Consider the following 17,259-nt stretch of genomic DNA (forward strand, 5'->3'; position numbering starts at 1 on the left):
TTTCATCCTTCTGAAGCACACTAAAATAATCCCTCATTGTAACGCGCTAATAATCCTACTCGATATTGTTTAAGGGAAGTAACTGAAACATTACGACATACTGTCAAATGAAGCTATTGTAAGGGAGAAGTGGATATAGGAAACGGTACAGCAACAACGATCACCTTTGAAAGACACATCGTGCGTTGTTGTGCTGTTGTACACGATTTGCAACTACATCCCGTTGATTGAAGGTTTTTTTTCCAAAAAATTTAGATACATTTATCAAAGAAACCTCATTTCTTGATGGTGCGGTCGGTTAGCTTCGCAAGCAAGAAACAAAAAGGCAGAAAAAGCTACAAAATAGTAGCAGCACGTGAAGGAGAGGATCAATTAAATCAGCAACCGATCGAATCTGTTTGTCTTGCACGCTAGAAGATTAGTACCAACCGAAACCAACACGGAACCAACCATACCTAACAAACAAACGAACAAACAAACAAACGAACGAACGAACGAACAAAAAAAAAACACACAGGAAATAATCTGCCTGCAACTTCAAAAAGGGCAACGGATGCTTTAAACTTATGATAACATATAATCTACTAAAAATAGAGAGAGAGAGAGAGAGTATTGTTCTTCTCGCCTCGGTGCGAATGATTGTGTAGAAGCTTATAAACGTGAAAGTAAATCTCGTTTTTTTTCTCCCCCCCCCCCCCCCCCCCTGTCTGTGGGAAGACAGAATTGGTGTAGACACCGTGTAAACACTGGTGAAAGCGTGTGTTTGTAGAATGTTTTATAAATGTCCCGAACACGAAACAAGCTGAAACAAAACCTATATACTGCTAAACATTGTAAAGGGTCGCCAGTAAAATGCTGTGTGCTGGAATGTTGGGTGTATAGCTCTCTATGAAGAAGCATCGAAAGCCATCGAACCAACAGAACCTACGGCAAGATCAAATTCCACACACAGAGAATTCTGAAACAAGCAACAAAGAAGTCCAACCACTTTGTTCGGTTTGTTTCGCAAGGCAAGACAAAATCAACTTTATATTTATATATGTATCGACCTCTTTCGACCAATCTCGAAGCATGCATGTGGAGAGGAGGAATGCTGCAATGCAAAATTTTGAAAACGCAAGCTTACTTTTTTAGGCCAAATTGCAAATGTCGAGAGATAGATCGAGAGATAGATCAGGAACTACCAAGGGGCAAAGGGCATCACAACCAATTTCCATATCGTGTACCGCGTCCTCTCATCGCTCAATCAATGAATTTGATAGTAAATCTCCAAACTCAAACTGCAAGGGTAAATTTTGTACTGTTTTACCTGTTGGCCCCCTCACTGGCAAAGGACGAGGATTCTTTTTTTACATATATATAAACCTTCCTACATTCAGTATACCGAATCGTGAGGTGAGGGAGAAAAATCCGCTCTAGCAAAATCTATCCAGTAGTGTTAGAAACATTAGAACAGAAGCTCATTATCTAACTTTGTAGCGAAAACGCATATAATCCGATCGTAGGGATACGAATCGTAAAAGCCAGTGTGTGGAGGAGGAGCAGGAAGTGATTACTAAAGCACTCTTTCTCTCTCCTTATCCTTACCACACACACATACTGTGGGGGACAAACACATCTAGAGGAAATAAAAATCTTGTATATGCGATATTAAAAGAAAATATAATGAAAGCTGTGCGCGCCTACTGACATAATAGTCTACGAGAATATATATATATACATATACATATATTTCATATGCAAAATTATATTTCATAAACTCAATATAAAGTATCTGAAGGCAACAACAACAAAATGCAGCAGCAAGGCGCGAAAATGTTTAGCAAATTTAAGATTGTGCGCAAACGCAAAAGGGAAGATTAAACCAATAAACCAGAAAGCCGAAAGCGAGTAAGACAAATAAAAAAGGAAATCGGCAAAAAATCGTAAAAGAAGCCGAAAGTAAATTATGCACAAAAAGTAAATCAAAACAAACAAACAAAAACAAACATTAAAAAAAAAAGCTAGAGAAATCATTAACAACACATTTAATTAAAAACAAAAACAGACAAACAATAACATAAAATCGTTAATACAATTTGCACCAGTTGCTAGCAGAAAACGAACGGAGAAGAACACTTCTGTCAATTACAAACGTAGAGACTGGAATAATTATTATAATAATAACTAACAAAAGCAAAAGAAGAGAGAGCGAGAAGGAGAAAGAGAGCGCAAAAGAAATACACAACAAAACGTAACACACGAAGAAAGAAGGCAGAAAGAGAGAGAAAAAGAGAGAGAGAAAAAAAACAAATGTTGTACGAAGGAGTTTAAACAATGCAAAACTCCTCAAAATAATCGATCTCAATGGATACAGTGTGTTATATGATGTGTAAATGCATACAAATCGCATATAAAAAAAACAGAGATAGCATAATACTCATACCCTGTTAGTCGAGACAATGAGTGACCAATGGATTGGAGCAGTGAAAGCTGCAAAGGAACAGGAGAACACACAAACTACTACGACGACAACTACTACTAATACTGTACGTTACTCAATGCGCCGCTACCTGTAGAGTGTGTACGTAGTGTTACGTTTGTTTGTTTGCTGTTGCATATCCTTCAGCCTGTGCACCGTAATTTGTTTGTAGCATGATGATGATGATGTATAGCGATGTTTGTTATGGGTGCAACAAAAAATAGTACGAGATAAATCACCAAACAAAGCAAAAAAATGCCCACGCGATGATGTGTTGTTTGGAATGACGATTGTATTGTTGTGCGTAAAAGCATGGGCTGCTCCGTTTCTCTGTATGTGTCTGTGTCGCTCCATGCTGTGGGGGCCGCACTATTTGCTGCTTGGCCATAGCTTGCTTAGACGGTACCGCGCTATCCCTTTGATTGGCCTGTTGATTGGTTGGTTAATTGGTAGATTGTTAATAGAAAAAACGGAAAGTGATTGAAAAGTGAAAAGCAAACAACATTATTCAAATTATTGCAGTCAATTACACTTGGTGTGCATTATTATTAATGGTACAGAACACCCCCAATTTCCGTTCAACAACTGCTTTCAACAGCGCAATTCATTTCTGAACATGCAAAACAAGAAAATGAATCACAAATCAACTCTAATTTGAACCACTTTCGCCATTTTAAGCTTTAGGTTTTGGCGTTTACACAAATCAAGTCCCCCTCCCCCACAAAAAGCCATCCGCCAGTCCGCAGTAGGCCAAGGATCTTCAAGGGTTGTTAGTTCGTTGTTGATTATTGATTAGCGAAACATTTCTGCTGAATGTAATATTATTATTACCTGCGTATATAGTATAAAGCTAACAAAGCTAAACAAAACAAACAACAACGCTCCAACTGGGGAACTGGAGCGTGTTCTATTTACAGCAAAAACCACACACTTGCACACACGTACACACAAACAAGAGCAAACGCGACAAAAATTAAAACGAAAAACGTGAAAGCGTTGCTAAATTGGAAAAATCAATTATGCAAAAGAAGCTCTGCAAAAAAACAGAGGGGAAAAGGGAGGGGAGAAAGGGATAAAAAATAAAGATGTATTTTTGAATATTTGCTTAGGGTGAATGGGGTAAAAACGCTATCGATTGTTAGAACAGCAAGGGGTTGCAACAATTGTAGCAAAACAGTCTTGCCTATAAATAACCTTTTCGTGCTTTTCAAAATCCCAGTAAGCCATGCATAGCTTACACACACCCAACACACCCTTCCCTTTCTCGTTTCATGTATGTGTGTGCGTGTGTGTGTATGTGTGTGTGTGTACGCATTTATGATGACGTTAAATGTGTGTGTTCGCAAACACAAACACAAAACAATTAGTCAAAATCAAAGCTCGCTGCCGTACTCTCCGCTAGGTCAATGCAACTGGACAACGGGCCGGAAAAGCTTTGGCGTGTGTTATAGAAACCAACCAAGATTGGGTGTATTTTTGTGGGTGTTTGTGTGCGTGTGTGTGTGTGCCATACATGCAGATACACGAACGCAAAAAGCAGGAAGAAAACGAAACACTCTAAAATGCAACAAGTCGCGCGGAGAATGCAACCAAGCGACACGTTTCCCCACATGTAGAGGGAGAATTGAACTAGCTGCACCCAAGGGAGGTGTGCAAATGTTTAGCAACAATTAAACGTCACTGTTTAGCAGCAGCAGCAGCAGCAGTCTGCAAAAGACAAACCAAGCTAGCGAATGAAACGAGAGAGCGAGCAAGAGAGAGAGAGAGTTAAAATCTATTGAAAGTATATGAGAGAAGAAATAAATAAAAGTATATATATACATATACATACGTGAATAAATATATAAAACCACATTTGCCTGTGTTGATTGATTCATGTGCGTGTGTGTGTGTGCGAAAGAACAATAATGATAAAACTGCCACGAGGTCCGTTATGGCGGCACCATCGCAATCAATCAGCTGGTTACTAGGCAACCACGGTAACAGGAGATCACGCACGCAGCGGAAGGAGTTCGCCGAGCAGCCGCCGATTTCCCAAGCCGGGCAGGCTCTCGATACGGTTTCAGTAACAGGAGCGCATGGTTCGCAGGAAGAGGAGGCAACAAATTTGCGTATCACGTACACCCACACACACCGACAACAAACGACACCGAGGCGGGATGCGTGCGCCGAGCCGGCCGGCACCAGGTAGCAGGAAAGCACGCGCGAGAAGAGGTACCATCTAGCCGCTGGTCCGCTTAAGCTTGCTCCACCGCGTTGCCTAGCGACCAGCCGGTATCGCACACAGCTACACACACAGCGACCCCCCCGATCGGCTGGTGCAGAGATGTCGCTTTAAGTGTGCATGATTTGCACCGTTCGGTTCGTTTGCGGTAACAGGAGCGCACAGCCGAGCGGAGGTAGCCTCCGCACCACCGGTTCGTGCGCACGCTTACCGCACCACACACATCGATCGATCGATACACACCAGCACGTCGTAACGTAACGTCTGTAACGGCGTCGTGCGCGCTGGTAGTGGAAGTAGTATAACACCTGTGTAAGGGAACGTGGGGCGCAATGGTCACCCGCATCACTGGCACAGGTGTTGATGTTGAATCCATGAACGTTTTATACGATTTTGAATTCAAAATAATTAAAAAAATTAGAAAACGAAATGTTCGCTCAAAATTATGTAATTTTCACCGGTACGAAAATAAGCTTTCGTAAAAAAAATACAAATAATTGGAGGAATAAAAAGTGCATGCAGTCAAATGATAGTTATCGATGATTTTCGTGAAAAAAGTAACCATTTTCATGTAATATTTGTTTTTATGTTAAAGTTTGTAAAATGTTTCACTTCGGGCAAAATGGTCGTTCCAGTTTGCTGCTATGGCTTCTTCTTCTTCTTTGGCTCAACAACCGTTGTCGGTCAAGGCCTGCCTCCTGTACCACTAGTGGGCTTTAGCTTTCAGTGACTAATTGATTTCCCCCCATAGCAAGGATAGTCAAATCCTACGTATGGCGTCACGGTCTATTTGGGGATCGAACCCATGACGGGCATGTGTTGTTAAGTCGTACGAGTTGACGACTGTACTACGAGACCGGCTGCTATGGCTACTACTATACTAATACTAATCTTAAATCTCTACTCTCACAATCCTACCTAGATTTAAGGACTTAAACTATAGCCCAAAGTCCAATGATGTGGTCCATTTTGCCCCTTTGGTTTGATGTGTATCAACATTTAGCGTGTGAATTTAATTTTCTGCTGTTATATTTGTTATTAATGCGTCAAATTCAGATCGTTTTTCATGAATAGGATATTGAAGCATCGCAAAGTCAGTGCAAAGTGATTTACACCCAATGAGATGCAGAGCATAATCCTCAACTGTACCATTTTGCCCCGTTTTCCCATTACCCTACCTACTTACCTTTTTCGTACGGACACGTGTGCTGCACGCACGCTTTCGGAATACAAGCAAACAAACGCTGTTTTGCAGGAATCAAAAACAAACACACTTAAATTTAACAGTTTTAAACAGCTCTTGTGTGTGTGTGTTTTTATTATAATTCTTTACGTGTTTTTATCCACTCACTCTCTCGCTCTCTTTCTCCCTTCTCTTGCTTCCCCTTCCCTTACACCCTACTACTACGTGTGGCTGCTGCTGCTGCTCAGCGTTCTCTGGGTGATTGTGGTTGTGAAGATGATCTTATCATTACTACTATCCACTACACTAGGCGTGCATTTCGAGAATGTGTTACTTATTGGCTGTGTGTGTGTATGTGTTGTTTGTTTATTTGTCACTGCTCCCGTTTCTTCACTTTCTTTTTCGTTTGACGTTTTGCCACTGACGGCGCATTCGAATGTGCTTGTTTCTTTGGGGAGGGGGGCGCCCTTGCTTCCTTTTGCACTAAAATGCACACAGCTAGACGATGAAGGTTGGGGGATAGGGTTGCTTTTGTGTGCTTCTTTCTATGTGTGCCTATGCCAGATTTGTCTTTACACCAGGAACATGGGCTTGCAGCTAAAACATCATCAACATGGTTGGTAACATGCACGATACACTCACACCGACACATACACACTCACACACACGCACATACATATGGAGGGTTGGAATTCTCAAAATCGGGTTGCTTAGTTACACGCTCTCTCACACTGGCGCTGCACTGCACTGTTGTGCTGCTGTTACTTTGTTTCGTTCTTCCGCACATTCAATGTGACACTGCTATTTTCAATTGTTCAATCTGTTGTTTAACTTTTTCCAATACGAATGTCTCCATTTTCTGTTCTAGTTTATTGTTTCATTGTATTGGTACAGTTTTGTTTAGTTTCTTTTATCCTTTTGGCGCTCTGCTATTATTGTTAGCTGGACTTTGTTCATGAGTTGAGATTATTACTTTGTTTATTGTTGTTTTTTGTTTATTCGAGAAAAACTTGTACGTGTTTGTTTTTTGATTTTTAAATTGAATGGATTAGGAAAGGTATATTTTGCATTAACTATTCTTCACTCTCCCCCTGTTTCTGTGGATTTGGATTTGTGTTGTTTTTTTTTTGTTTTATTTTTTATTATTATGTTCGAGCAAAAAGCACGCTGCAAAGACATCCGATGAGAGTTTTCCCCTTTTTGTCTATTTTGTATTCTAATTTACCCCTCTAACTCTTACAATCGTGTCATACAATTATTGGGTGCGCGCGTGTGTGAGTGTGTGTGTGTGGGTATGTTTAAGGGAAAAACTGGGCCATTCACATAAAAAAGCACCAGTTAAGTAGAGGGCGAGCAAAAACAATTAAACTGTAAGTAGTTACCGGGAGGCACGAAAGAAGCAAATGAATGTTTAGCCACTGCACGGTGTTACGGATTAGGAAAGTGTTAGTTTTCGTGTGTGTTTTCTCCGGCAGTGGCAGAATTATTAAATTTTCAAAAAATCTCCTTCGGTTTGCCTTAAACAATAACTTACTATCGCGTTCCTATCAATTTCTTTTCTTTTCTTTTTTTTTGCTATATGCTTCTTATAAACGTAACGTGACACACCATAACAAAACAAGACCAGCTTGTTCGTTTCGACGGCACCGCAATTAAAGTTTTTTTTCTTTCTTCTCTTTCTTTTGTTTATATATATCTTATACATTCTGCAACGCCTCATTCTTATCCTAACCCAAATGGGGGAGTTATTAGGTATTCCATGAAGGTGGTGGCTGACGACAAAAGGGGTTTTGCTGTACAGAAAGTCTGCCCCCGGCCGTCTAATCTTTAGTGTCTCACTGTTCTTAATCATAAATCTAAACGATCATCCCACTTAACGATCACTAATGTGTGTTTGTGTTTGTGTGTGTATTTTTTTTTCTCTCATTGGTACATTCGTTCGTTTCCCCCCTCTGTTTATCGCTAACAAATTGGGAAACGACATTGTCGCTCCGCTTTCTAGTGCTTAGTACGGTGAATGTTAGTACAAACTAGAACCTATCCATCCATCCTTTTTTTGTATGCATTTATGCTATATTCGAGAAGAACTACTGTACTGTTTATGCGACACCTTTGAATGCGGAATTCCAACGCCACGCAACACTACTTACATCTACCCACATTTCCCATTGACTTGCTACTCTACACAGAGCAGAGGAGAGGAAGCAGTCTGCCCCTTCAAATCACGAATGTGTTTTCATTATCAACTGACCACCAAAAACAGAAAGAATGTGATGAGCGAGCATACAATCGCGAACACAAACACGTATGCACGTATGGGATTGCGAGGATTACGATCAGGTGTGGGGTGTGCCCATTGGTTTTGGGATTGAGTTTGACTGTCTCTGTAAGTGTGTGTTTATCTAACAAGTTTTGTCGTGCAAATTGTGCAGCTCTATCTCTCCGAACTCCTCATTCCTACTGTGTGTTCCCCAGGAGGGGGAGGAAAACTCAACTCGAAATTACATGCCTGATTGACAAATACAATTTCTATCTCAACATCTATTAACACGAGCATCGATGGAATCATTCCTGTGTTTCGTGCGTTAGAACGCCCGGTTGATGTATCTATTCCATTTCTCTATTTAAAAAAACAAAACAAAATAAAGCAAAAAATTCTTTGCTTTTTTGCTTTTGTTAAGGAACACACCGGAAATATACATCACAGTGCAAAACAGCGCATCAATAAATATTAGAGCAGCGTGTTTGTGCGGTGGCGGCTTCGCACGTCATAGCGACGGTGGTTTCGTTCTTGCCCGCGGGGGAGATGACAGAGATGATGGATCAAACGTTAATTTACACTTCTTTACACTTAAGCTACCTCCCCCCCCCCCCTGCTTAGTATAGGTATCCTGATGGTATTCAGTTCAGTTACAAGCTACATACACTCTTCTCTTAAGCCTAATAAATGCCCCTTTCGCCCGACGGGATGTTTTTGCCTTACGGTAGTAGTAGTCTTAGCATTAGTAGTAGTAGTAATAAGAGTAGTAGTAGTAGTAGTAGTAGTCATAGTAGCTGGTAGTTGCAGTGCTAAGCGAACACACAACATGCTCATGCGCGCTACGTTCGATTCGAGTTTACTATCAGTACACCTCCTCCCCACCATATCTCGTTTTATCTCTTCATCGTACCATCACTATATCTTCAAGTAGATTCGATTTTGTCAATGCTTAACGTCTAACACATTCATTCCACGCGTTCGGGCGGTTTGTAGACGATTAAACGATATATTAAGCCGCGCTCCCAAAACCGACCGATTGAGAAAGAAGTGAATTGGCCTGTGCACAGCACATACACAAAATATAATCGTACGGAAACACTCATACACGCACGTACTCACATCCCCTTTCCCGGCGGCGCTCTCCCTCAACACACACATACACGCATTCCCGGATATGTAAAGTGAAGCCACAGGGACCACACTCACAAAACCGGCAACCGCTGCTTAAGTAATCGACAAAATGGTAAGATATTTTGTTATCAAAAGTCACTGATACGCGTACAAATTGTGGTAAATTAGCTACAAAAATAGTGTTAGTATTTTGCTTCTTGCACATGTGTATGTGTGTGTGTGTCTGTCTGTCTTACTCTGCAGTACTTGGATAGTGTGCCATACTACTACACAAACGCCACCAAACCGGGCGGGCGACACAGAAACAACATCTACGTGTGGTTTGATTTTCCGTATGCCTGGGAAAGTAGCTTTCCCGTGCCCTCATATGTACCTTGTTGCTTTGCATACTACAACGGTTCTAAGCTTAGAATTTATTTTACTTGCTTTGCTGTCAGCGTCAGTGTGTCGGTCGAGCTTTTACCAGTCCTTTTACTCAGTCCACATACGAAATTGGTAAATAAGCCGCAACATCCCCTTATGTTTAAACCCTTCCACAAACCTCAGCATCGTCTGTCACTTTGGTTCGCGAGCGTGTCACACAACTTATGGTTTTTACTTAAAAAATAGCTCAAACTGCTGCCGGCTTCCGTGACCATTGTGCGACAATGGGTCCGGGACCAGCTGTAACTGTTTAAAAACAAAGCGAACAAATGTGTCTAACTTAATCGTATCGTAATACTTTGCACCTTACAACCTATTCTTTCCGTTTTTTGTTTTTGCGCTTTCCCTGGGCACGCAGAACAAACCGAATTGATGATCTCGGACTGATGATAACTTATCTAGTGAATATACCCCTGTGTCAAACGCATTCAACGAAATATTGCACGTGTCGTTTCCGTTTTCTTCCGAATGAAAACTAATGTGTGTACATTGGATTTTGCGATCATTTCCATTCCCTCCATCACCCTTTCGCTAGTAAACAAAAAAAAACTGGGACAAACTGTACATAAACAGTGGTTTGATTGTGTAAAAACTTTCGAAACATAGAACAAATTATTAAGTAAAAAACAGTTCGACCTAACTTTGTCCTTTTGTGTGGGGTATGGGGAGACTACTCTGTACACGATAACAAAATTGCATTGCATTTCGGCGCTTCGGTCAGGAGAGCCAGCAGGAGAGTAAGCAGGACACCGAGGACGAGCCTCACACTCCCACTTTTGCAAAACAATCTCTTTGGCTTAATAGCTGTGTGTTTGTGTGTGTGGTTTTAGAATTTTAGCATTTTTGTGTTTGCTCCTTCAAAACGGCCCTACTACGCCGTTTTGATCGGTACGGGCGGTGTCACGGCTGTCGCACCGAGCACCGGTGTCGCATGATCGACAATACTCGACCGGCGCCCCGCCGATACAAGCTCGATCGGGGACGAACCACGGCCAATGCATTCGCTGGACGCACCGACACCGCCACCAGTAGCGGAGAGCGATGCCAGAAAACCACTGCTGCTGTGCAGTTGCTGATGGTGCTGATGATGGGAACCTCCGTTGTGATTGATGTCACCGTCACTGCCGAGATGCCGGGCAGCAGCTTCGCCGCCGCCGCCGCCACCGAGGCAATTTTTAATGATACGATTCTTGTCGGTGAATATCGTGGAATGGCGGCCGGTAGTGTTGGCATGCGAGCCGGCGCCACCGCCGTTCGGGTTTACGTTCACCTTGTCGCGCACGATCGAGCCACAGGACTGGGCCTTGTACAGGCGGCCCCGCTGGAACAAACCGGACAGGGGAACGTAAATTTTCTTATGCACCTACAAACAAACAAAAACGGAATAGGAAACATGTTAGTCACAGGCGGGATGGATGGTTCCACACAAACAAACGATTAATTCATTGCATTCATTATGGGCCGCCCTTTGCCAAAACAACGTACGATAAACCCGGTAGCGTTAGAGCTACAGTTCGGAACAGTGTAGCAGCCAAAGGGCAAACAACATTGGGAAAGTGGTAATCCAGCTCACCTGAAAGTAGCGGCCAAGAATTTTGATCTTTTTCGTGTTGCCAGTCTTGCCCCCTTCCGCCGATGCGTTGTTCAGTGCCTTGGCCAGCTCGACCACTATCTCAATGTCGTCGGCCGAGCCGGTAGAGGGTGGATCGCTCATTGCACTGGCCGCAACGCTGGCAGCGGTCGTCGTCGTCGTAACCGCAGCCACCGGTTGCTTCTTGAACGTGTGGAATATTCTCGCACTAAGCCCCTTCGGCTTGGACGTCCCGTGGTGATGCTGCCGGGGCGATGCCGCCTTGCCCGACTGTCCCTTCTTTGTGCTGCTTGGCGTACCGGCTTCCCGGCACGCCGGTGGCTCCGGTTCCGGTTCTGCCGACGCCCGGTCAGACGATGCGTTATCACAACTTTTATCCGACTGCTGCTCGTCCGTTGCGTTCGGCGGTTCCGTCGTCGGTTTCGCCACGGCACCGTTAGAAGTGACCATCTGTACCAGCGGTGTGCCCACGACCGTACTGCTGGCCAGCTGTTGTGTCACGGAATGACCACCACCACCACCACCGCCGCCGCCACCGACCTCCGACTCTTGCACCTCGGTGATGCGGTTCAGGGACTGGCTTTCGCGCAACCGCGTCTCGACCGGCCGCCTTCGCCCACGATGCCGCCGGAAGTCGACGGGCTGCGATGATTTCTGCCGATTGCTCGCGCCATGCTTATCGTCCGTCGCGGAAGACCCAGTGCCGCCTCTAGTGCCACTACCGCCGCCACCAGTGCCACCGTTGCTGGTAGTGCTGCCGCTACCGTTCGTGGTGGCACCCGAGATCCCCCTGATGAGTGGTTTGCCCGCACCGCCCCCTCCTGCCACATTGCTGCCCTGGTCCTGCGAGTCGCTCGAGTCGTCGTGCGAGTCGCGCCGCTGCGACAGCGGCTTCACCGTAGCGTCGACGATTTTGTGCGCCCGCTTCTTCCGATTCTCCGAATCGTCGTCCGATGCGTCCGAGCTGCTGCAGGACGCGGTGCGCGATTTGTTGTTGAACTTTGTGCGCCGGTGCACATTGTTGCCGGTGCTGGCCGCTGCCGCCGCCCCGCTGGCCGTACCATTGCCGGCCGGTTGGCTTTGCTGGCGGGCCGCCACAAACTGGCTGCGGATGACGGGCCGGGGCGTAGTGCTCGTACTGTCCGAGCTGCCCACGTCCGTGCCCTCCTCGAAGATCTCGTTCAGACAGTTGGTGGTCGAGGTGAGGATCGCGTTCGACCGGGTCGGTGACGGCATCGTCTTGTACTTCGGTATCGTGGACGCGGTAACAATGTTGAGCGTCGGTATCGGTATCGTTATCGTCGAGCTGTCGGTAATTATCTTGGTCGTAACGAGCTCTCCACCGCCGCCGGCACCGCCAGCCATGTTGCGCATGCACTGATCGAACGAACCCGACCGCACGCCCACCACCCCGTCCGTAATCTTCACCAGCGTTGGTTTCAGTATGGATGACTTTTTCGAATCGATACTGCCGCCGACGTGTCGCTTCAGCTCCGGCATCGGTTTCCGGTGCAGCCCACCGCCCGCTATCCCTAGCCGATCCTTCGTGCTGCTGTTTTCGCTCGTCACCAGCGTCACGTTGCCAATGCCACCGAGCAGCGGTGACGTTTGGGGGTGTGCACGCTGATGGTTACCGGCATCGCCACCATCAACTTGATCCTTGCCAGCCGGTTGTGATTCTCTGTCGCTCTCCTCGTCAGCGCTGAGCCGGCTTTGCTGCTCTGACTGTTGATATTTTTTCGCCTCCAGTTTTAGCCTTTCCGATTCTGCTATTCGATCCTGCACGGTTACATTGATGCGCCCCTCCGATCGGGACCCTCTCCTGTTCAGCGGCGTGGACAGTTCCTCGTGGCCAGCACAGTGAACGTCATCCTCGTCGTCCTCCTCTTCCTGCACGATGCTGCACTTTCGACTTCGACCGGTCTGGGCGGGGAAGGGAAAAATCAATTAAATTGACTCATCTCGTCTCGTTCCCGACAATCTTCCCGCAGCGCTTACCTGGCCCGTTTCCGTGCCCGGCGTCCGGGGTACACTCAGATGCATGCCCAGTCGGGTTGACAGCAGTCCATCCTGCGTATCCTCATCTTCATTTGCTTCGTTCTTCTTAAAATTTTGAAGCAACCTGCAAATTAAGTCGACAGCAACAGTTACGATCAGTTCATAGTGGAAAAGTGTCTCTTATAAAAACCAAAAAGAAAAGGTAGATAATTTACAAAAATGTGCATCTGCAGCTACCGCAAACCGTCCATTATAAACGTGTTTCAGTTTATTTAAATCATACACAAATCCACAAACCATGCATTTAATGTAAATTACAGCTGTATTCGTCCTTGCCGACACAGTGATACACAATATACAGTAGAAAAAAGGAACATTGATTACGTGTTAAACGAACTACAGATACAGCAACCCGTCGCTCCCTTTAGATTATTTATTAAACACACTGATTAAGAAGCTTCACCACATTATATTTGCCCACATCTATATATATATCCCTGCAGCAGCGTGCTTTTTTAACTGTGCAGCCCCAAGAGTGTTAGATTCCTGAAAGCATAGTGTTAAAAGTTTAAAAAGAACGCCCGTGTTAGTGGTTTGGTGTCTGAGAGCGACCGTCTAAAGGGTCGTTCGAGCGATCTTCAGTACAGAGGCAGGTGGATAGGTAGATAGCTCACGCATATGATGCATTCGAATAAATGTAGCGAATCGATGATCGATGGCTTTACCCGCAACAGTTTTAACGACTAACGAACATACGGTGAAGCTTAAATGGATATTTTTAATTAGTGGGTTGTTAATGTTCATGTACCCTCTGTTGTGGTATTAAAAGTTTTTCATTATTTTGAACGTGTTTGTGCCTTTTTTTCCCCCGCCTAACATTTTAACGCTTAACACCGAAAGTAATTGCAACTGAGAGCAAAACCAAACTACGCGCGACGAGTCTAATGCATTCTACACGCAGCGCAAATGTGCTACAAATCGACCAATACAAACTACGGAAAAAAGGAAAAATAAACATAGTTCAAACAGCTCGAGTAATGAGTAATAAAATGTTGAAAAGTACAAATTTGTGTGCATAAAAAATAAAACAATAAAAAAATAGTTAAACTACACCAGATTTAGAGAGCACAAATAGTAAAAAATAAAACAACCTAATACCAAGCAATACAAATACAAAGTGTGTTCATCTTAGCCACGATGTTTGGTGAAACGAAATCAAAACGTACCGCGTACTGTTCGAAACCGGCAGCGTGAGCTCCGGTTTCCGTTTTTGCGCTTCCTCCTGCCGGTGTGCACGAAGTTTTCGCTCCGCCAGCAAAAAGTAGGTCGCCGTTATGTGATTGTACTCGTTACGATCTAAAGCCCTGCGGTAGAAATTGGGAGGTGGAGAATAACAATATATTTAAATTTGCTGTACGAACCACACACAAAACCCACTGCCGCACTTACTCTAAGATTTCCTCTTTGGTAGCAATTTTGCCATTGATCATCTTCTGGATGATCAGCGTATGGTCCTCCTCGCTGACCTGCTCCCGGCTCACTAGGGGCTGATTTTCCGGCGTCTCCTCGCAGCTGCCCTCCATCAGCCACACGTCCAGCGCAATCTGCTGCAGCGTGGCCCGCTTCTCCGGCTCGCGAACGAGCATTTTGCTGATGAGACTGTAGGCGAGAAGACGAAGAGAGAAAAAAAGGCCCATTCAGTATCAGCATTGGCACTGGAAGCCGCCACCGGACGGAAGGGAGGTGTGTGCAGTTTCCTGCCAAGCAATACGTACTTCCGGCAACCGTCCGACACGTGGGCAGGCATCGTGTACTTGCAGTCCATGATCATGGTAAGCGTTTCGGAATCGTTCGCCTCCTGAAACGGTGGGTGACCGCAAACCAGCATGAACAGTATCACACCGAGTGACCACACATCTGCAAACATTCAACCAAACCAAAAAAAAGACACAGGTGTAAGCGTCCTACCGGTTACCGGATATGGAGAGGGCATGGAGCGGAGCAGAAGCGCCACTAACACTTACCGACTGCCGGTGCGTCATACGAGTCGCCGAGCAGTATTTCCGGCGCCGAGTAAGCCAAACTGCCGCAGGACGTCTCCAGTTTCTGGCCCGGGCAGAACTTATTGCTGAAGCCAAAGTCGGTCAGCTTCACGACGCCCAGCTTCTCGAAGAACACCACATTCTCCGGTTTCAGATCTCTGTAGACCGTGCGACAACAAAAACAGTGAGTCAGAAAACAAACCTACAAAGGTCCTAGCAAACCCGGTCGCGACTGGGCCCGCGCAACTGGACACCGCTTCCACCGGACACCATTGACGTCACATCTCGTACCTGTGCACCACGTGCAGCTGATGGCAGTAGGAGATGGCGCGCACGATCTGCCGGAAGTACTCCCGGGCCACGTTCTCCGACAGGCCCTTCTCGTGGCGCATAATGTAATCGTACAGGTCGCCGCCATCGCCCAGCTCCAGTATGAGGTACAGCTTCGTCTGCGTGTCGATCACCTCGTACAGCCGCACCACGTTCGGATGCTGGACCAATTTCATGCAGCTGCGAGCAGAAGAAGGAAAAAAGAAACAAACACAACAGATCAGCGATCACTTCCGTTTCCATCGCTCAGCAGCATCCTTTGGCACACTTACCGCACTTCCTGGAACAGGTGGGCGCGCGAAATCTCGTCCAGCTTGGTCTTTTCGATCACCTTTACCGCCACCTTCTCGCCGGTGAAGACGTGGCGGGCAAGCTTTACCACGGCAAAATGGCCCGAACCGAGCGTTTCCTCCAGATCGTACAGGCCGGCTATTTTGCCGTCGTAAACTCCTGCCCGGCTGGCCGCCGACAGGCCACCGAACGACCGCTGCATGCTGAAAGGTGGCGTGCGCGCTCGGCACTTGGCACTTTGCTCACGGGGTCCCCCTCGTCCCCCACCCCACGGTCCAACGCAGCTCACCGCACAGCACCGCGAACCGTCGGCCGTCTTGCGTCAGATACGTGTGTGACGACCACCTGGTGGTGGTGGTGGTGTGGTTTCTACTCGCTTTCTAGCAGCATCCGAGCGCGAATCGGGGAAGATTGTTACGCCTTTTTGATCACTCCGCTGTATGCCATTTAGCAAAAGACACCATTTACTGTAAAAAGCAACAGAAAGGGAAAAGGAAAAACCGTTCGTTAATATAGGTCAAACTTTGAATAAAAAGCATCGAGTATTTTGGTACATCCACATTAGATTACTGATAAATGGGAAAAAACGCAACAAACAGGAAAAAAATAATTCAATTTCGCCTGCCAAATGATCGACCATCACCATAAAGTTGCAACACACACCTGCAAATTCATACAAATCAAGCGACCACTGGCACTGGCCAACCCATTTCATTTCATGCTCATTTCACGCCACGTGAGCAATAGATAGAGCAACGAACAACGAACCGCACGCCAAGACACGCCGCCACGTGGCGGAAGTGTTTGCGCTACCGTTGGAAAGGCTTCCCGCAGGAGGAGGAGGAGTCGGCCGTTATACGATCCGTGCGGGTCGGTTTGAAATTTCCCCACCAAATGGGATTATTGGGAATGGCTCGGGCGAGCCGTAATGCGTGGGCTAAAAACGCGTGATGGAAATTCGGGGTTTCGAGCAATATCCAATACAGGAAGCCGACAAAGGGCACACAGTGCGTGGAAAGACAAAAACGTGCGGGTGCACTAACAACAACCAAAAACGTGTCGCTCGCGGCGATGAAGGTGGCGATGCCAATTAATTACATCGGCTGGTCACAACCGCACCTGGCACTGGTTGAAAGGTGATCCTACTAATAGAATTAATCTATTTGTAGCACCAAAAACAGTGCAAAAACAGTTATCTTTTCCAGCAACCGTTGGTTACAGGGGCATTCAAGTCAGTTTCGAATGTGCACATTGTTATTCATCACCTTCAAGATGTTTTTCAACAGCTGTCAAATAGCTTCATAAATAAAAGTTCTATTCTTACA

General features: G+C 45.6%; 1 protein-coding gene across 2 annotated transcripts in view; it reads right to left on the reverse strand.

The window, feature by feature from the left end:
• Positions 1-5,964: 5,964 nt before the first annotated feature.
• Positions 5,965-17,259, reverse strand: part of LOC1281422 (serine/threonine kinase SAD-1) — a 34,352-nt gene continuing 23,057 nt past the window's right edge. The window contains exons 3-11 of one of the 2 annotated variants that reach the window (XM_061646574.1): positions 15,916-16,401; positions 15,605-15,823; positions 15,296-15,471; positions 15,047-15,188; positions 14,721-14,930; positions 14,498-14,635; positions 13,272-13,395; positions 11,256-13,196; positions 5,965-11,003 (exon numbers count right to left, since the gene is read on the reverse strand). In XM_061646574.1, coding sequence (XP_061502558.1) covers positions 10,554-11,003; positions 11,256-13,196; positions 13,272-13,395; positions 14,498-14,635; positions 14,721-14,930; positions 15,047-15,188; positions 15,296-15,471; positions 15,605-15,823; positions 15,916-16,136 — 3,621 coding nt within the window. In that variant the 5' untranslated portion in view covers positions 16,137-16,401 and the 3' untranslated portion in view covers positions 5,965-10,553. Of the gene's footprint in view, positions 11,046-11,255; positions 13,197-13,271; positions 13,396-14,497; positions 14,636-14,720; positions 14,931-15,046; positions 15,189-15,295; positions 15,472-15,604; positions 15,824-15,915; positions 16,402-17,259 lie in introns of both variants that reach the window. The other variant, XM_321330.6, reaches the window with a different exon arrangement.

Source organism: Anopheles gambiae, chromosome 2 (genome assembly GCF_943734735.2).
Source record: "Anopheles gambiae chromosome 2, idAnoGambNW_F1_1, whole genome shotgun sequence".
NCBI classification, from domain to species: domain Eukaryota; kingdom Metazoa; phylum Arthropoda; class Insecta; order Diptera; family Culicidae; genus Anopheles; species Anopheles gambiae.